General features: G+C 33.7%; 1 protein-coding gene across 1 annotated transcript in view; it reads right to left on the bottom strand.

Annotated features, from left to right (window-relative positions):
• PDE1A (phosphodiesterase 1A) overlaps positions 1 to 22,405 on the bottom strand; it is a 146,603-nt gene that overhangs the window by 31,690 nt on the left and 92,508 nt on the right. Inside the window, exons 2-8 of the mRNA XM_032190666.1 lie at positions 21,270 to 21,383; positions 11,165 to 11,347; positions 10,662 to 10,728; positions 9,544 to 9,660; positions 8,010 to 8,150; positions 3,069 to 3,169; positions 707 to 832 (exon numbers count right to left, since the gene is read on the bottom strand). Of these exons, the coding sequence (XP_032046557.1) occupies positions 707 to 832; positions 3,069 to 3,169; positions 8,010 to 8,150; positions 9,544 to 9,660; positions 10,662 to 10,728; positions 11,165 to 11,347; positions 21,270 to 21,383 (849 nt within the window). The remainder of the gene's footprint in view (positions 1 to 706; positions 833 to 3,068; positions 3,170 to 8,009; positions 8,151 to 9,543; positions 9,661 to 10,661; positions 10,729 to 11,164; positions 11,348 to 21,269; positions 21,384 to 22,405) is intronic.

Here is a 22,405-nt window from a genome sequence, read left to right as displayed (position 1 = left end):
AATGATAATAGCTATGTCTACAGAAACACACAGAAGATTCATGTTTAAGGGCTATATGTAGTATTCTATGCTATGCAAACATGCCTCTTCTAATATCTAAGAAAAACCTCTAACACCTGCTCATTTTTTTCTTACATATCTTGGTATTTGTGCAATGTCAGTTATGATCCTTTCTCTTTCAGCTAGTGAAATTTCCTTCAGGAAGTACATTAAGATAAAGAAAAAAAAAAGAAAAAAAAAAAAGTAAGAATTCCGTAGTGCTTGGGACTATAACTCATTTTTTAATGCTTAACCAAGATATGACTATGCTGTGCTACATTACACAACAGAAATTGCATAGGCAGTAGTGATCAGACTGGCAGTAGAGTGTGACTCTGCAATGGGGTTTTAACCCACCGTTAGACAAAGATAACCTACCTCAAGAGGGGCAGCTCTGAGGTTTTCCTGAAGAACTATCTTATCAGAGACTGTCCGCACAGTCCAGCACTGTGCCTCATAAAAGCACAACCTCAGTATTGGCATCTTCCAAACAGTACTTCTTTACACCACAGCAGATTTCTCTAATCTCTAAATATCCATTACTTCCTTCAGAGCCAAGAATTTTTCCTGTAATTTGAACTCTTAAAATAGACTCCATAGAGAAGGCCTGGAGTTTTTATTATTTTTAAACATTGGAATTATGTCTGAATGTCAGAAGATGACTTACCTCCAGTCATCTTTGGTTAAATTTGCCAGAATGTTCATCTCTTCTTCTTGCATGAGTCTATAAGCAGCACTTACATGATGATTTTCAAGAACAGAACGATCATTGTACAATATTGCAACATCTGACCTAGTGTTAAAAGACAGGAAAAAGGAAAAAAAAGACATGATTTTCAACAGCATCCCAATGATAGCACTGGAGAAGGTAGGACATTATTCTCTATGAGAATTATTGAGTATATAGACATATATATGTATATATATAATAAACAATGTTTATTTTTTCTATCAAATACTGATAAGTTTTCCATACTAAATGTATAACAATTTATCATTATTACCATCATATGTATTGTTTGTGGGAAAGTCATAGTTTTAGATGGATAACGTTCTATTTATCTAATAAAACTGTGACAAAAAAAAAAAAATACTGTGAGGCAAGCCTAGAGCTTCTTGACAGTAGACTGGATCATAAAGCAACAGAAATGCTCTAATTAGGCTACTCATAAAAACTCTTTGGCAATACAACCATTTAAAATTAAATACATTCACAAGAGAGGTTCTACAAATAGAATGGATATTAGGAAGTTACCACCTCTGTTCTGAGAATGAAGTGCTTTGGCTCATGCTTCTCAAAATCAGAAAGAGCTGTAAACATTAAAATGTTTTAAAACTTCAAATTCACATGTTATAAAAGGATGCCATATTTTGTCAGAAAAACAGCCCAAACTTAAGCCTCATAACAAAGACATAGCAGAAATGCAAAGCCGAATTTTTGATTGCATATAAATGCTTTCTAAAGCCAGACTGTTACCTTAAAAGTTAGCACCATCAACCATATCCTTTCCCTCCTAATTAGAACCTAACTTAAAATACCAAAATTACATATAGATTCTTCAGGAATTTTAATGTGGTACAGATTTATCATATTTCAGATTTCAATAATTCTTGGGGAACCTGTTGTCTCAAGACCTTTACCCAACTTGTTAGGCCTCTTTGGGTCTCCCTTCTCTGCTATACATCCCTTCTGATAAAACTGTCCCCAAGTACCTCTGTTTGGTCAACTGAACAGTCTGTAGCAGAAGAGAGGTGCATTGATTTAGCAGTGCAGCTATGATGATACAATAAGGTTCAATAATAGTATATATTTGGTGTAACCACCCACATGTATGATAAGATACGAGGAAATCTGAAAAAAAATAAAATAGGACTAGAAAGTTTACTTAGAAAGAACAAACCATATCCTACCTAAATAAAGAATATGTTTATGTCCATAATTCATGAGAAGAATAATGATTTGCCAATCACATACATTTCTGAAACACACTTTGGCCCACTTAGCTAATTGTGTCAAATTTTAATCAGTGTTGGTATTTTATATGACTATGACAGCCATTTCCTCAGGATTTTGCAGGCAAAAGAAACCTGGAATCATGTCATGGGATGTCACATCAGGGCCAATTTTACTAAGAGCAAAGAATGAGCTCCATGACAAAACAAATACCTGCTTATAAGTATATCCAAGTAAAAGTCAAAAGCATAATTCATTCTTCCACTTTTGCAATACTTCAGAACAAAATATTAAAGACAAAAATAGAAAAGTAAAATAAACTTGGAACTACAAAATGAAGTTTATTTTTAGCAAGACTATGCTGAGGAAGAAAAGAATTATGCCTTTATTTTAGCTGAAGATCTATAATTTTTGATTTATTGAAGAGCATATCCCAGGGCCTAAGTATGTTCTGGATTTAATTTAACCTTAAGCCTTGGGCTCACCTGTATAGGTGAGTGCAAGGATACTTCTGTTCAAAGTAGTAATACTTCTTGATAATAGAGATGTTTCATTAGAATATGCCAGTTTTACTGTATTTATTTATTTATTTACTTTGAAGAGCGTGTGAAGTGGATAGCAACTGAGGATACTGAAAACAAAGTACAGTCTAGAGTGTGAAAACAAAAAACAATAAGACACTTAGTACTAAGGTTAGTATCAGGTATACCACTTATCACCCACTAAAGGACTGGTCAGTGATTTTTCTTTGATAGGCTGAAAATACTTTAAGTTATATGCTGTTGTTCTGGACCAGAGGATATGAAATGCTATGCCTACATCAGAATGCAGTTAGTCTGACTTTCAAACTGGATTTCTTTATCATAACTACTGCAGATCCTGTTATAACATGCTAGGAGAGGACCCTTGGTATTGATTTATAAAGCTGTGCTTGAAGTTTTCTCCCTGAATATTCAATTCATAAAACCAGGAATGGCCTAGCTACCTCATGGCAGTATCAGTAACAGGAATGAAACAGTTCAGATGAATCAACAGCAAACTCCAGACATGATACGTTAGGGACCACTTTGCTTACCTTGTCTGAATATGAAAATTATTTGTGGTCCCAGTATGTTCATAATCATGGATGGCAGCTGCAAATATCATTGCTAAAATTTCCAGTTCTGTGAGCCAGTGCTAGTAAATGAAAAACAAATCTTAGTCATAATTTCTATAACAGCCTAATTCAGATAAATGCAGTACTGGAAGCATTTTGCACTACCTTCAACTAAATTAAACTTCACCCTTCTCTGATTTCCGTTGACTATAGATTCATAACACCTAAGTATTATGTAATAAAATAAGTCCTTGTGCTTATTAGGATTTATCTAAGACCAAGTTAAATACTTTATGATCACAAGCAAAGTAAATATTGGCAGCCAAAATACTTAAGAAGTTATTAAGAAAATTACATGGTATATTTTGCAGCTGTTTTGAGTAGAAAGAATCTAATCTACTAGACACTATCTGGCATTTGCTGAATTATGGTAAATTCATCTAAAAACTTGATACAAAATTAAGGTTATAATTTATCTTTTAGTGAAAAATATATAAAGTTCACCATACTTTTCTAGGTAACACATCAGTATTAACTATTTTTCACCTGTACTGTAGTACAGAAATTAGGCCCATGGGAGATTTTTCCAGTTCTAAATTATATTGTATTTTGTGTTATCATATCATTCAGCTAACTAGAAATGTAAAAATGTGGTGCACAAAGCTGGTATACAGTTTCACAGAACAAAAGGCAAGAAGGATCATCTTCTATACAAAATAATACAGATCCTAGATTTTTATGCGCTTTTATACAACTTCCTCATTGAGAATGTCCTTTATAGATCTTGTGAAATCATCTTTCAAGTTCTATTTTATTACTGAGAAATCTTGTTATTTTATCTTTCAAGTTCTATTTTATTACTGAGAAATGAAGCTCAAGGAGAAAATGTACTCCATTTAAAAATGGGGGTAGAAACATCTAATATGGGGGTAGGAAATCAAAATTAACCCTGCAATCATAGGACTGATTAAGTCAAATGCCAGTTAGGATATTTTCACATATATTTCAGACTTTTTTCAGTGTAGAAGTAAGCTTCTGTACTATAAGATCTAAGAATGATCTTCATCCTTATGCACCCATTTCAGCACATATATGTATATGAATACATATGAAATGTATAAGATGCCAGAAGTTGTATTATTTCTTCAAAGAAAAATATCAAAATTCCTAAGTTGCGTGAGAACAATGAAATAGGTCATTCAGTGACCAAATAAGATAGCTGAAGAACAAGTAGTGCTGGCTGTTGGTGAAGCTGTATAGATTTAAAAAGGTCACAATGGAGGAATGAGAATGTACTGTAAGCAATTCTAAAAATGGAAATGATGACCTTCATAGTATTGTGTGTCATAAGAAATTGGGCCATGACTGCTCCTGGCTTTCACAATCTTTTCAACATACCAAACAGAATAGAAACCCAGAAATTACTAGTAACTGAATCTAAACAAAAACATTTTCTTTCAGATGCCTTCTCAAAGCTTTTTTTTTTTTTTTTTTTTTTTTAAGTTGCTAGATAATTCATTTATAAGTCGAGTGCTTCTTAAAAACAGTATCTACAGATTATACAGAATATTCATACCATATTATATGAAGGCAAGTATTCTAGACACTGTAGCAGTACAGTTAAAATTCAGATTAGTATTAAAATCTGCAATCAGAGAACTATTTAGCTAAAGAATTCCCAAGAAAGCAGGAGAAAGCTCTTAGGGAGAAAATTAAGAATTGTTTCTTCAAAGAGAGAGGGAAAAGCAGTTCTCTTGTATCTGGAAGTCTGACAGACTACAAAGAGATGGAATCTACTTCCCTCCTGGAAGATACTGTGTGATGCAGGTGTAACAACTCTTGGAAAAGATCTCTTCTATTGAGAAATGTTTTACAGTACTATAAATTTCTTGTAACTAAATAGATGCATTTCAACTTTTCATGAACTCTGGTTCAAACTATTTTTTTTTAAACAACAGTGGATTAAAAAATGAGTAAGAACAGGAGTCTGACAATACACTTGTTGACAGTAAAGACATTTTTTTCCTTTCATTTGAGCAATACAGGTACGTGGGAGGAGAAAAGGGATGGTGGGAAGATGATCGATGACTCAAAAGTTCTTTACAAGATGTATTCCCTGAGACTTGGATTCTTGAATCTTTATAAAGATGAAGACTTCATAAATGCTAGCTTGAGATGTATATTTTAGTTGTATCATCTGGGATTTAAAATCTTGGGGAGTTTAATAGATTGTCTGCCATCTGTGATATCTAACTTTCTAACATACATCTGAAGTGTCTGAATCTTTTTTCTTAAGATAGACAGCCAATATCTTCTGGAAAATATAATGAACATTTTATTTCTTTAAATGAGACTCTGAAAATGTGTTATTCTTCACTGAAATCTTTTTACAGGCTTGTGGAAAAGGATAAGTTCTGAACAGACAAGAATTTTGGCAAATGCCAAAATATGGCTGTATTCCAGGTGCCCATAAAAGATACAAAATGTATGACCTCCTCAAGAGGAGTCATAAAAAGGATTTTCTTCAACCTTTTTCTAACATTTGCTTCTGTATGTCTTTCAGAACTCAACAAGCATGACAGCAATTCTTTGCAAGATTTGGGAGTCAGTACCAGTTCTGAAAAGATACAGTAAAAGCACAAGAATTTCAAATCACACACCAGTTTGCAAAACTCACAGAAATTTGTTATACGATTGCATCAAACTGATGTATCATCCAAATCCAATAATTTGTTAGATGATATAGCAGAATTAAAAAAGCTACTGCAAGTAGCAATAAAAAAGCTACTGCAAGCCAATGCAGTAATCTGAAAAAAAAATAGTTTGAGAAGCCAACTTCAAATCATTACTGAGTAGGGTTCAGTAAGGGTGTAATCAACTGGGCAACAGGAAAGAAAGGGGAAAAAAAGCGTTAAGCAGAATATTTGTGCATGATACTGATGAGTTCTCAGACTGCAAATGACATTTGGGACAGAAATACTTTGCAAGCTGCAGAATCACTAGGCCTTCTTTCAAACACTGATTTCTATAAACATTTCTTCTGCCTGGTAAATTGCATCTGTTTGAAGGCACTCTTGACTAAGTGTCGTCCTAGTTAGATAACTTTCCAAGAACTTTCCAGTATCGTAATTCAGCAATTCAAATGTGAATATTTAAAAACTGCCCTAATTTTATAGGAATATCTTGTACAGGCACTGCAAGATTAATGATCTTTTACAGCACAGTAACAGCAAAGTTTATACTTTCCTAAAAATATTTGTCTAAATCACATCAAAGTGCAGTTACAAGGTTAAGTTGCCAATTGGAGAGGCCTTTCTCATTCTCATGTGCACCTGGTAAAATAGCAGATACTCAAACACAAAACAGATTCCTTCATTCAGCGTTCAGAGACACCTGAAGTGTGTTGCAAAGTTGTTTAGTCAATGGATAAACATCCCAAATTGAGTGAGATAGCTCATAAAATTCAAACCTTGTCCTGGCATCACAAAGAAAATCTGGGATGCTACTGCCTTTTTTGAAGGGGGTAGGAACACTGGCCAAGGGGATGTTTACAATGGGGATGTTTATAATCTCTGAAGAACAAAGGGATTTTTCTCCCTTTTAAGCTGTTTATCCTGCAACAGAGACTTGTCTCACATGACTTCATGCTTGCACTTGACCTCACAGTAGAAGACAAGTCTAGGATAGGAACCATGATTCCTTCAAGATTTTTTATTAAAATATGTTTTCTGTAGGTGAACATCTTATACAACTATAGTTTGGAGTCAGAGAGTTGTCCAGCGTATTCTTCAGTCTCATATAGAAGTCTTTCTAATGGAAATTTTTCAATGTTGAAGAGAATCTTGGCTGGTGAAGACTACAGATTTCACTCTATAAGTAGCACTTGTATTAATATGTAGTTTACAAGTAAAAAGCTTCCGTTATGCTATAGAATTCTTGCAATGCATAGGGATTTCTTGCCTCTGCTGAAGCCAATGGCAAAGCTTTCAGTGAGAAAAGGCTGAACATAAGTGAATGATTTTCATTTATTGTCTATATGTTGGAGCACAAACACTCAAACTCAGCCTGAAAATTTTTATTTTTATATCTAATGGAATTGTTTTGTGGCTCTGCAAATAGAAATCAAATGCTATCACTTTCCACTTTCTTTTTGTTTTTGTTTTGTTTTGTTGTTGTTTTTGTTTGTTTGTTTGTTTTTAAGAAAAAAATGGTTAAATCCATAGTGAAGACAAATCATCAAAAGAACATAACAGAAATGTCCATTTTCTTTCAGTCAATATTTACTTTTGTTGAGCAAACTGATAGTGAGGAAACTCCCACTACTCGTATTAAGTGAAAGATAAGTGCTTAGAGTAAAAATGCTTGCACAGATTCACTTCAGATTCCCAAATAATTACTAAAGAATACTGAGATATTGCAGTAATGCAAAACAATATAGGCACATTCAGTATGTAAAGGCAATCCTAAATAAGGTTATACATGTAAACTTAAAGAAAAAGCAGTTGCAGAGTGTTTGAGTAAGGCTGCACTGATTCAATATACTTTTCAATGGCCAAGACCTCAGCAAATACTAAAGTTTCCTTGCCTGATCACACCTCCCAGGCTCCAATGTGGAAGCAAAAATTCTCACATTCCCACTCCTGCAAATGTACCCCTTTCAGTATGATACACAATGCACAAGCCCAGGCAATGAAAAATGAAAACGGTTTAAGATTTTTTTTTCCCTTTTTTCCTCTGCATCAGGAGATTTCCAAGCTAGAAAAACTGTTAAAATTACATGAAGTTCACAGTCTGAACTAGTTTGGAATCTCTCTGCATAATTTTCAAGGGAGCTTTTTACTGAAAACACACACATACATTTATCCAAAACATCAGAGAGTCTGCAAAAAGAAGTAAATTGAACTTCATAGTATTTCTTACCATGATACCAGTGTGAATCATTATGTAATGCACAGTTTGAGTAACATCAGCTGCATGGATCAAATTGTGATATGGATTTTTGTATTTGCTATAACCAACCTCAAGAGCTTCAGCAAATGTAATGAGATTGGGAACAGGGATCTGGAGGAGGGAAGCAAAAATTAAAATAAATATTTTTTCTTGCAACAGATGCAAAGTTAATCATGCAATAAATAAACCACAAATAAGTACATCATAGAATTTAGTTAATAAATAAGAAACAAATAATTTAAAAAGTAAAGGTCTAAAATCTAATATGCTTCTGGAAGTCTTCATCCAATTCTTGTAGATGTTACATCCTACTACATGCACCATGCACAGGAGGTGGTTAGTGTATAAGAGACTTTAAACCTATCAATCAAATCATTTTTAGAGGTTTCTGTCTGTATGCATGGATTGCTCATATAAGAAAGGTATAACAGATAGCAGCCAAACAATAAGATTATTTCTTTTTCTTCCTCAGCATTACATTGCCTGAGACAAGTTTTCCTTGAATTGGATAGTCTTCATTCCCTCCCTCTTGCTTCCTCCAAGCAATGTATGAAGTGCAAGTACTATCTACCACTGTTTTTCCCCGTATAATGAAATGATATTTCCTTAAGATTTTTTAAATTATTATTTAAGATTTTTCTTTATTTAAATATTTATTATTATTAATATTTAAAAGCCCTGCAAGGTAAACTGTGGGATTGAGAATGGGTTTAAGCCCACCAAGCCAATAAAATTGTGTACTTTCTGACTGTGCTGTTAGTGGTGGCCCTGATGTGGTTCTGACTTCAAGCACCCAGAGCACTCCTGGGAAAAGATGAGTTTGTGTTATTGGTTAAGTCATTATTCAAACCAACTTCAAAATGAGCCAGCCTCTTCAAAGGGTGTAAAATTTTGCTGTGGAGAGGTCTTTAACTCTATTGAGACTTTAGTTCAGTACTATCATAGTGATAAATCTGACACTTGACCCAGTTTTTAATCTCAGCCTTTCAAAGCTGGTTACAAATATTCCATATTGTATTGCAACACCCTGCAAACACTATCTAAAAGCAGCCTTCTCTATGTGTATCATCAAAGTTGGTTTGGAGAGGAAGGTTCAGTTGAAACCTCCCAACAGTTTTGACCAACACAATATGAACTAGGCTATGAATAGAGTATGTAGAACTACAGTTTTCTGCCTTATTAGGAATCTTTCTTCCATCTATTTAATCTATTTAATGCTTAAGGCATTTAACTGCTCAATAGCAACATCCCATCCCAAACTGACTTGACATGGGTCTACATAGCATTCGATTTCTTGGGCTGCAGAAACATTTGCCTGCTCTGGGTGAAGTTTCATTCAGTGGAACTATTGGCATATTATGATCTTCCAATTAATATAATCTACAAAATTCTGCACTGCGTTGTACAACAAAATAACATTTCAAATATATCCTGGCTTTCTTATATTTTAAATTTGACATACTTATTTTTGTATACGTATTTTTATTAGTAAATAGTTTCTGACCTTGAAACGGCTCAAAAGGTCGTATCGAGTAAACAGCTCATACATCATAAATTTCAGACTGTGCTCTCCACTTGCTTCATTTAGGGCAAATACGTCAAAAGACCATTTATCAACATCCTGTAAATGAGGGGGAAAAAAAGGTAGTTTCCATCTGTTTAAATAGTTTTCCAGCTCATCACTGGAAAAAATATTTAGATATTTTGTGGGTTTGGAGTTTTTTGTTTTGTTTTTGTAGGGGGTGGGGTCAGTTATTTTTTTTATTGTCCACGTCTTTTGAACTCTTCCTGTTGATAACACATTGATGACTATTTCAATATTAATGATCAAAATAGTTGTGATGGTCATGAATAAAATACTCATGACATGACCTATGCAACTTTCTACACTTCAAATCAAAAGCCTTAATCTTTTACATTTAACATTTTGAGTAAAAAATTTCTGTAGAACCTGAAGAAGCTAATATGAATGTCTGTCCTTAAAATATGCTATTATGCAAGGTCATTAACAATATAGCCATATACCAATTTGTGAATAACACACTAGTTTCAGGCTGTTAGGAAAAAACATGAGGTACCACATCCTTTCTCAGAATATATTGTTCTATACTGCTTATGAAGCCATAGGAACTTGATGTAGCCATAGGAATCTCAAATAAGAGATTGACTTTTGGGTAAACTACAGTGATGCATTAAATTCACAGAAATACTGTACTTGTTCCATAAGCTGTAGCTTCTTTTGTTAACTCTGTCCCAATACTACTTCCCCTTCTTCTTTCCAAAAAGGAAAAAAATACTGCTGAGACACTGATTACCATACTAGTGGGAGCTGATACAATCATGGCTCTGACATTTTTATAAACATTTCTATATGATTTTGTCCTAATTCTCTAATAACATTGTTAAATTAAATCACAACTAAACAGTGAAAAAACAAACAGAATCATATGCTATTTGTCAAGTTTTAGCTATTAAAGTTCTCTGTTTTCTGTGTTCAGTTCTGTAGTAGTAAATATGGCTAGGGTACATTCAGTAGAAAAAATGCATTAATTTCACCCTAAAAGACACTAAAAATAAGTACTAATACATTCAAATTCCACAAAAATTAAACTTTTTTTTCACCTTAAACGTTACAATCACTTCTGCTGGGTAAGCCAAACCAACCATGCTAGAAGTTCTACGGTACATCCTAAAAGAAGAAATAAAATATTCAGCCATAGAATTCCATTAAAATTTTATCTTTCATAATCTGTGAAACAACAATAAGCTATTTGAGGATCTGATCCCAAAGATGACATAAGTCTTTTTATGAACTTCTGAGAAAAATTCTTCTCCTGGGGTATTATTTTTTGATGTTCATGCAGTCTTTGGTACATGTTCATATAGAAATTTCCAAGCTATAATGTTTATCCCCAGAATTTTCCAAAATCCAGAAGATTTCATTACAAAAGTAGAGGTCTCATCTGGATTTCTGTATATAAAAATACAAAGATTACAGAAATTGAACCTAAAAACTGCCACAAAGATTTGCTTCAGGCTTCTGCCACCATTTGATGGGATCTTTAACAACAGACAGACACTGTGGTTAAATGCAATGCTTGTTGTAATGAAAAAATAACTCTCACCTTTCTACAAAAATCCCAGCCTGTACAGCATGCACAATGCTTCGGAATTTGGGCTTTTCTTCAGGTCTCCTCTTCACTATTCCCATTTCCCTCGTGAATGTAGAAGCTAACCAGTCCCGTACTTCCAGCGGGACAGAATCTGACTGGATGTCAGAGAGCTCATCCTCAGTGTCCAACAGCCTCCTAAAAAAAAAAAAATAAATTAATAAAAGGTAACTGAGAAGATGGCAGATTGAAGCAAAAGGTGTATGGACATGTGAACAGCTAACAAAACTTATTTTAACAGGAGCAGAGGTTGTCTATGTGATTAACTTAATACATCTTCAAATGCTTCTCTGGCAGACATACTCAGGCCTCCAGGAAGGCAGGCACATCAGGTGTCTTCCTTTCTTCCTGTGTTCATGTTCCAGTATGTAAAAGATGCTCAAATGCAAGATATTCAAGGAAAGGCAAGTGAAGGATTTTCCACTGAGGTTTTAACAGCTTTGGTGGATTGAAGTGTAATAACGAGTTATAAAGTCCCAAGGAGAGGTTTATAAGAGTGGCTGACAGAAATGCCTCTAGAAAGGGTGGGTTGATGCAATAACAAAGAATACCTATGACCCATCTGATCTATCTTCCAAAATTGTATCAAAAAAGTTTTCACACTTACATGCAAAAAAAATATATTACCTAAAAACACTATGGCAAATTAGTTTCACTGAACACCCTGTATACATGTCCATTGCATTACTCCAGTGCAATAAAAGTATTACTGAGAATGAATTCTTTCTGTTTTGAGATTGACATTCCTATTGAAGGAAGGGTAACAAAATCATAACAGTAAAGATATTATACAAGATTAGATTACAAGTCAGCTGTCAAAGTTCTTAATTGTTTAAAAATATAGAAAAGCTATGTATACCTTTTGCAGAATGGAAAAAGTAACTTCACTTAAACAGAACTGGAGATCAGTTTATTTAGAAGAAACGCGTAACTAAATATTCTCCTCAAACAGACTCAATACTTCAATTCTACACTTCTATGAACATACCAGTAGTAGGAAAACTGTTTTTTCTTGCTATTACCTGCCCATATCACTCATCTGCTGGGATTTTCTGAGAACCAAATTGCTTATTTATTCTGATAGTAAGTTTTCCTTCATTAAGTTATGCAAGAAAGTTCAGGCGGGATGATCTGAACACAGGTAAAGAATGCCATCCTTCAAAAATATCTTATTAAAAATAGTACCAATTGAATTGCAGACATTATTTGATTATGTAGATCTATTTTTCTAGTGATTTTCTGAAACTACTTGAATCTCCATGAATTGGACACAAAGCAATGGTGGACAAAGTATATTTAACTTTGATTTGTGTATATATAACTCCACAGATTCTTCATCCTATCTGCACACTTTCATATATTTTTAACAGCTCTTTCACACTTTTTGCTTTCTTTGTTTCTCTTCATCACCATTTTCAAATCCTTGCCTAATCCAGGTCATTTCTGGCATACAGAAGAATTGAGCAAAAACATGGGTGATGGAGTCCACATGTACATCTAGTCCTGAGGACAGTGCCTAGTAGGAAGCATGACACCAGATGTGGCATACAAATTATTTGTGAACAATGAAACATAGGACTTGTAGGACTTGACAAATAGGATGAAATAAAAAATAAAAATACATAAAACTCTCCTAACATCATCACTGCTTACTGAAAGAAGAGCAGGAATATTCCTATTTCTTACAGACATAAAATTGTTAGACTACAAATGTCTCCAACACAGGGTGCAGGAGGAGCAGAACAGACAAGAATTATGAGAATTTTCTGGCAGTGGGAAACTCACCAGAAGTCAGTAATTTAAGTTTGAGGAGAAGGACTTCTGCAGAAGAAAGTATTTGGGTAAATTATCTTGCAAAACTGAACCCAGTCTAAGACTGCCAATAGGTCAAAAGCTATAGATTGATTTTATTCCACCAATTTAAAACTATGTTATAGTCCACTTAAATCTCTACTAGTCTAATGCTGATATTAAATATCCCTGGAGAGATCAGTACATTTTTATTTCTGATGAATACTTGGCATTTGATGTATTTGTAGTATAATCAGGAATAAACATTATAATCCCAAAACAGTTTTATAACTATCCAAAATGCTACTCAAAAGACATGAAATTATTCCAGCAATAAAAGGACCACTGTCACTAGGCTATCTCAGAGCCTACTGCATGAAGTACTCTACACAAATTTTCTACAGTCTGGTGCAGAACTGAATCTGGGACCAAGTCCTGAACTTGATAGATATTGGCCACTGGAGAAAGAAATAAGGCTAGGAAGACACACTGCAGTTTCTCTAATTTTTTTAACCATTCATTTGTAAAGCAGGAGGACTATTCAGCCTGTACCTGATAGCAATTAAGTTACTTTATGAAGACAGAACAGAGAAACCAGAATTTGAAAAGTGTTGAACCAAGATCTTTTGCTCAGTTTCCTGAACACTCCCGGAATTTTCATGACACCACTCCTTTCTGATGAGAGGTGACTGAACAATGTTTTATGTGAAAGACAGAGATTAAGTGTTTCTGGTTCCTACTCAAATCAGTAGGAAAGCAACCGTAACACAGAATTACATTGTAAGCACAATCCTTTGTAAATATCAGCTCTTACAGATACCTCAGATCAGAACACTTTCAACATATAACCTCACTAAGTTCTCCAGAAGAATTAGTTCTTTTCAGAAGCCTAACTGAGACAACATTTAAGGAAAGGAAACACAGGCTAGTAACTGTCTACTTTTTACATCTTCCTGACCTTTTGAATTATACAATTCATATTGGGAAAAATTACACATGGCATATGCATTGCTAGAAATTGCCTTGGAATAAATTAACTAATGACTGCCATTATTCAGTAATTACAGAGACAGAGTTCATCTATGGATCCACACAGCCGAATAAATGGATGGTTAGATGGATCTACAATTTGATGGCAATTTTGTTTAGAAAATATTTTTATATACATGTACATATATTGCACTATGCATAGTACACTTAATTATCACAAATTGTTAGAATCCAGTATTTAATTAAATTAATAGTTCATTACTTTTGTCCACTTCTATTCACCTATCTATACCTTTATTTAAAAAAATATAGTATTTCCATTACACTTCCATGAGTGTATATATATGTATACATATGCCATCTTGTGGATTCTGTGAAATACATCTTTAATTGTTCACCTTTTATTTACTGATTATGAAAACACTTATTTGAAATTACACAAATTTATATCTTAAGATGTAAAAATCTGAAATGGTTTTATCAGTACTTCTATATAATACATATTTGTAATAATACATGTATAAATTTTACTAAAAGTAACACAAAGAACCTTCAGCAGAAGCATCAAAACTCACACATATTAACAAGAAGTATTAATAGTATTTTACCACTTACACTACAGTAGTAGCTAAAATTTGTTTTTTCATCCCCCTTGAATTTTGATTTTGATAAGCCACTATTTATTATTATTTTGCTTTTTAACATGGATCTTGTTTTCATGTTGAGCTACCTTTAATCTTGGTTGCTGGCTGCTATTCTATACATGCAAATCACTACAGTGAACTAAGTAGATGACAAAGCCCCTTCTACAGGTCTGTCTGTCTTGCTGTTCCTGTTGGTTAGAACTTAACTGAAAAAAAGGCTGGATCCCAGCAGATGTATTATGATGTCACTCTGGTGCAACCACTCAGTATTATCACATCATCATTGCTTTGAAAAAAAATCTACAATGCAACATTTTCTACAATTACTGGGAAAAAAAAAGTAATAATCAGAAATGTATATTAAGAACCTTTTTATTCCTGAGCATTTATACTACTGGTCTTTTAATGTATATCTACTTAGAATGCACAACTTTTAAAAGCTTCAGTAAAATCAGTGAATCAATAGGAAGTTATTGGCACTTGGGTTTTGCCTAGTGAAAATTACTACTGTCTAGATAAAAGGAAAATATATTTAAATATTTTTGTATTCTATAATTCTACTATTTAAACTTCCTGCTCCGACCTGCTGCTTCATGGATCACAGGTAAATAGGTAAATTATTTGGGATTATTCGGAATGCCTTTACAAAGACAAACATTGTTAAACAATTAAAATTTATGCCAAATGTTACAGAGGTTTGTTGTTTTTTTTTTAACATTTTGCAATATAAAACTTTACTTAGATTCAAAAATGCCATCAGAAAAAATAATGAATAAAGTAGCAAGTGTCAAGAAGAAAAAATGTACCAATATGAATCCCATTGGTACAACTGGGAAGCATGAACTCCAATAGCATGGTTTAATTATATATATATAAATATACCAAGGCACGTGATTTAGCTTTTTCTTTCCTAAAACTAAGCAAAACTTTAAAATGCTAAAAAAAAAAAAACAAAGAAGCTTTAACAGCGTGGTCCACAGAAAGTACTTTTTCTTCAACATGAATTCAGAATTGCAGGGTTACATACAATTATTTTGCCCATATATCATAAGCCTATTAAGTAGATGCAATATGTGGAAGAGAGATGCGTAGGAAGGAGAGGGGGAGGCTTAGGTTATTTAATTCTATTCATTCCATGACTGGAGCTCCCATTGACAGTAGTGGGAATATGGTAAGGTATGGTCCATGGCATTTCAGCTTAGCAATCAATTAATGCTGCAGTCATAGTAACTAATAACCTGATCTTCTTGTCATAGTACTGTGTTTTTCTGTCAAGAATAATTCTTCAAAATTCAAGTAGTGATAATTTCTAGCTCTCTTTTCATTTAATCACAATTTTAAATATGGTAATGGACTAGTCAAAAGTACACTTCTTTTCCCTTAGGAATCTGATATATTGTGGAGGGAATGAAAGAATAGCAAATGAAGAAAAAAAAAATTAGATAATCGCTACACGATAAAAAAAAAATCATCAGTGCCAATCAGTCATTCTGCCTAACAGAGATGGTGAAAGATTTCAAACAATGCAATGATGCATTTATGGGGGCCAGAGGAAGAATTAACTCTTCATCATTTAGCCAATCAATCAAGCTGATGACCAACTCCTTAACAGTAAAATCAAAGTCCTATCTTATTTTTGGAAGGTCCAAAAGTGGAATTCACATTTTCATCAATTAATTGTGTTGTAGTTTCTCACTATCTTCCTGAAAAAGCATGAATCAATATATTTAGTTTCTATTTACATCCTCGATTCTCCCTTACAATTTCCACTTACTTGCAGTAAAAAAAAAAAAAAGATCTTGACTTCCACTGAAGATAAATGAATTGCAAAAATTATTGTGGTGGTGCACTTTTAGTGTATAAAGGCCTTTCTAAAGAAACAGTGCATTAACAAACATGTCACACTCTTAAAATTTGGCACTTTCTCAGAAGAACTGTCCTCAGATAAAGATCAATTAATTACAATAAACACTCAAGACTCCGGATGAAATACAATTATTACAACAGTAGATAACTGTTGGGGAAGGGCCATTGTTACTGGAAACATTCACTTATTGACACATACTGCCTCTCAACTACCTTTTCTATTCAGAAATACAGACCTACATACCAAAGGCCATCAACAATCTTAAGATTCAGGCCAGGATTTTTTTTTTCCCCAGGAGTATACCTGTAAACTGATATATTTTCCCATTTTTATTCAGTTGCTTTACCAAGATTCTGTAAGCTCTATAGGATAGGAACTACTGAGAGCCATGGTTCTCAAATAAATTAATAGTATAACTTTGACATAGAAAAAATCAGTAACTTTTGAAAATGGAAGCAGCCGATTTATTAAATAATGTGAAATGAACTGCAGAATTGCAGTCGGAATTTAACAGATTTTCAGTAACTTCATTTTTTTTGTTTGTTTTTAAATAATTTTGATGCTATTTTAAGCTTTCCTTCTAGAATAGCCTTTGGCTTAGTACAAAAGATTTTGAAGGTTTATCTTGAACTTCTATACAAGTGAAATACACTGAATTAATCTCAATACAACAAGCTTTTTCTGAATGATTTCTCAATACCATTTATGGATTCACTTAATGGATGAACTGAATGATTTTCTTCAAATGATACATTTATTAATGACAAAGCAACTCCGGCAAAGAACATTTAACCATGGGTTCAATATGGAGGACAGCAATACACACTCATAGCAAGCTTGTCTGATTGTGACTTTTTAAGATTGAGATTGAATTTCATGTCGTATAATTGTCATGCTTAATAATTGTCAATTCTGATCTCTCCTCCACTAAGTCATCTCAGAGAGGGCTCAAAGTCCATCTTTTTCTTCTGGCAAATAATTACCAAATTGAGTTACCTCTTTCCTCTTGTTTTATCCATGTATCATTAGGACGATTATTTTCTTTAAACTTTCTCTGATTTATTTTTAAGTTAACTTTGAGGGGAAATATTGTCTAGTTACTCAATGATGACAACTGAACTAAAATAAATTACATCATTGACTGAGTGTCATAATGCACTGAGAATGAAATACAGTTACCTTCATGTGTAAATGAACAAATCGGTCTTCTCCAGTACTTAGATTGGGCATATATACACTTTTAAAAAAATTGAGCAACCTAAATCTCTTTGATGTAATAGAATTTCACTCTCTCAGTCCTTGAACCTGCAAAGGTTTGCCAGTGTGAATGTCTCCAGTGATGACACTGAACAAATAACATTGTCTTGATTAGTACATCTTCCATAAGCAAAGCCTTATAATCAGTGAAACATGATTCACAAAGTCAACTGTATTTTGTACACTATGTGCAAGTGGGACCTAAATGCAAATGGCCCTGTAATGTTAAGCAACCAACTCCTGCTGTGAGATGCTAAGCTATGCAGCAGCTATTCCATGCTGATTTAGTGGTCATTTAGAGCTTTGCAACACCAATACAAAATATAGCTTGTGAAAATAAAATGACAAAGAAATGTAAAAAAAAAAAAAAAAAAAGCCTTCACTGAGTTTTGTTATTGTTTAGATTATTTTCAAATACAGAGAAGCTGCCAAATCTAGATTGATGGCCATAATGGCCATAAGGAAGATAAGAAAGTGAAAGAGAAGGCACAAGGGTACAAGATTAGTATACCAGTTAATTATTTTTTGGAGATATTAATTACTAGTCTCAGACAGATCTGCTGCCATGGACTCAATTTGTTGCAGTACTGAGAATCCTGAAACCACCTGGCAACAGCATCCTTCTGCTCATAAATGTAATTAAAGTTGTGTACTGGACATTGCCTAAAAATAGGCTACATTGATCATTCTTCACCCTGGGAACTCTGGGAATCAGGGGAGAATTCCTAGTTGGTAAACTTCATTCTGTTACACAGAGCTCTGTGAGCACCAGCATCTAGCCAAATTGTTGCCCCTTTCATTTTCCTTAGACTCCATGTGACAAAGATACACGTGCATGTTCCTATCACAAACACTTCTGTGGTGCACTCTTAAGGGTCATGCCAGCAGTTGGTGATATGAAGTTATGTTAACTCTAACTCTTGCAAGTGACACAATCCCAATTTAAAGCATTTCCCTTTTGTCCTCAGTTTGAAGATTTGTTTGTCCCTGCTTGATGTCTGGTGACACCAGAAATACTTGATGCATTAATAGAGCAGTGAACTGAAATTCTGCATGGTCCAAAATGGTTATTATAACAGCAGTCACAAAGATTGGGTTTAATGACCTCCTTTTTCACTAATATTATACATATCATAATGTGTACATTTTTAGTAAGAGTTTTTTCTCAAGGACTCTGTTCAGCATTATAGTATCATTGAAATAACGTCAGTATTTCCAAATCTCTCATGCAAACAGATGACACATTTTATTATAACACCATTTACCCTTAATGAGATTTCCTTTCTCTTTCAAGAATGTGGCAATAACTTGTATTTGTTTGTGTTTTTTGTTTTTTTTCTTGTGGAATCAAACAAAGAAAGATGTTCAAAGCAATTGCTAGCTATATACAACAGATCTAATTCATGTATTAGTGAAATACGGTCAACTTTCAAAAATGTTTTCAAAAGGTTAAAGTCTTCTGAAAGGGCATTATACAGTCTAAAACAAACTAATATCTAGATGTGGAATTGAAATGGCACGGATAAATATCTTCCTGAAATCAAGTCTATTTGATAAAGTATTAAAGCACTTTAAAAGCATAAAAAAAGCCCATGATTGGAACAAAATATTCCAATTTTATCCAGAACAACTTAACAATGTTCACCACAAAAGTTTAAATTTTAAGGTTTTATTGGCTCTCAAATGCTTTTTTTTTTTTTTTTTTTTAATCTTGTAATTTCCATCCACATTTTATCTGACTTACTTTCTTCTCACTTAGCATGAATAAAGCGCTATGTTTACAAGGAATGGAACAGCTGTCCTGACTGAATTATCAGCCTGTATTTATTTCCTGTTTGACTCCAAAAATCCTTCTTCCACTGCCTTGAGCCAAGTGTCAGGTACTAACGGAGACAATTCTGCAAGACTTGTCAGAATTATTTATAACACCTATTGAGTGAGTTTGAACTTCTTCTGTTCAGTTAAGCTTAATTTAACTGAGTCTGCAAACATAAGCTCTTTCAGATTCACTGAGATTTCTGATGCTTTTCAAGTTGTGCATTTAACTTGGGATCAATAACAATATTTCCGACAGTGTCCCTAAGAATGATATTGTGGTTGACAGGCTCCTCGGGAAGTCTCCTTGTTTGCCACTGTTTTATCATCTTTTACGGAACTAGATGTGTGTTAACTCTAAAGGCAGGACACCGGTGTAAGTGATTCTGCCAACCTAGTCTATAGTGTAATCTGGGAAAAACAGAGTATGTATACCAACTTCATTTGCTATTGTTTTCATCCTTCTGTGTCCAAATGGGTAGGCTTTCTATCACTCAATAGTAGGTGCTCCAGATCACAGACTTGCAAGGTTTGGTGAGTGAATCATACATATCAAAGGGAAAGAAACAGGAAAAAGCTAGAGCTGTAGTTTAAATGATGTACCAAATTTTCATACTTGCAAGACAGCAAATGAGACACTTAGGTCCATGCAATAATTAGTATGATGGCAGACTTCCTAAATGTCATATGGACATATGGAATCAAGACTAGACATAGACTGTATGCTCCAGAAGCACTGAAGAAGGTTTAAGAAGGTTTGGCAGACAATTTTAACAGAACATTCTGCTTAGAGAAAAAAAAAAAAAAAAAAAAAGAAAAGAAAAGAAAAAAAAAATTAAGAGGCCAGCAAGTTGAAATAAGAACTGTAAGTTGGCTAGTTAACATCAATTATAGTACATATCTTAAACTTCTTTCAAGAAGCCAAATACTTCGAACTTCTAATTTCATTCAAGTCAACCCACATTAAAGATGATTGCCAGTCATACTGCCAGTAAAAATAATCATAAACAAAGCATCAAATACTATAAAATAAATCACAGCTTTTCATGAATTTATGTATTAAGGGGACAGATTACAATATCCTGCCTCATCTCTGTGAGCATGTCATTCCCAGATAGATCATTTTTTTCAGAGATACAATCCTCAGAATGATTATAAGTATATGGCCTTTGGGGGAAAGAAAGCCCATCATCCCTCCTTATGAAAATTCTTGTGACTTTATACCATGGACATATGACAAGTGAGGGAGATGAGAACTAAGCAAACCCTCCAGACAGCTACATCTGACCTTTAGAATTTCATGTGCTTTAACCTTGTCACTAAGAGACGTAAAAGCCATATATTATTCTACTGATTTGTGGAGACCTTTACCTCACGTCATTTACAAGTGCATGCAAAGACTATATTTCTAAAATGCGACTCCCAACATTTCTTCCTTTTTTAAACAAAAATGGTCTTAAATTAAAAGAGGGTAGGTTTATATTACATATTAGGAAGAAATTCTTTACTCAGAGGGTGGTGAGGCACTGACACGGGTTGCCCAGAGGAGTTGTGAATGTCCCATCCCTGGAGGTATTCAAGGCCAGGCTGCATGGGGCTTTGGGCAACCTGGTCTAGTGAGAGGTGTTGGAACTAGATGATGTTTAAGTTCCCTTCCAACCCAAACCATTCTATGGTTCTATTCTCTCAGACTTACCTGGTTTCATCGATATAAACTGCCTCCAGCACAGATGCTGCATATTCAATGTTCTTTTTTAAATCCACCACATTAATGTCACCCTTCTCCAGCTGCTTCACCAAGCATCGTAATCTGTGAAAAAGAAAATAAAAATGTCGGTGCATTGCTTATATCAAATTTTAGTAACAGCATTTTCTATCTGAAGCAATGGAAAATCTACTGTAAAGGAAAGAGACTTTCAATGCATATCATCTTTAAAAAATAATAAAAAAAAAGGTTTTAGAACACACATAATAATAAACTGTCTATTTTTGCAGCTTGCCAAAATTTTTAAGATCTATGAAGAAAAGTCAGAGGACTCAATAACTATGATCAGAGGTATTTTATATTAATTTATGACACTGCTATGATGCCTGAGTCTCTAATTTTTTAAAAAATAATAAACAAAACTTTGCAAGTTGTCATACTATGATTTTTCTATGCTTAGGAGGTCAATTATATCTTTAATATCCACTACATATAATTTGTTTCATTTTAAGGTCTTTATTTTTTATTTGAGCATCCAGTATGTTTTTGCTGGAGAATATGTGTTATTATGAGCTAATGTGGAGCTCTATTGCTTCTGTGTTTACAGAGAATTCATCATTATACCAGAAGAAAGGTGGTGCCTATGGCATTAGAAAAATCCAAATATTTTCCCAAGTGTGTTTTTGCTTTTAGTTTTGAGAACATTCTTTTACATTACAAACATGGCTACGCCCAAAAGAGATTTTGTAATGCATCATGCCTCTGTAGCAACACACTTACACAGACAAACCACATAAACACCAAATTCTTCCTAAACTCTTTGATGAGAACACTCCTGACACTGCTTACCTTAACCTTATGAAGAAGTCACAGCACTGTAGTGAAATAAAAAATTATCTGTAATTATGTAGAGCTGTGACTAAACGGTTGTTTAAAGAAGCATGAGTCTTTTTTTCTTTCTGTGCTATATACCTCTTAGCTGAAATGATCTACAAGTTTTTTATCATGCAAGACAGATTTTTTTATTTAAAGGTATATTATTAGTTTTACAATTTACATGAAATAATCCTTTTATGTGAAAAAAATGAGTGAAACAAGCATTTACTTTAAAAGTGGGTTGAAAATAA

The sequence above is a fragment of the Aythya fuligula genome, chromosome 6 (genome assembly GCF_009819795.1).
Source record: "Aythya fuligula isolate bAytFul2 chromosome 6, bAytFul2.pri, whole genome shotgun sequence".
Taxonomy (NCBI): Eukaryota; Metazoa; Chordata; class Aves; order Anseriformes; family Anatidae; genus Aythya; species Aythya fuligula.
The sequence above is the reverse complement of the archived record's forward strand: the minus strand, read 5'-3'. Positions and strand labels throughout refer to the sequence as shown.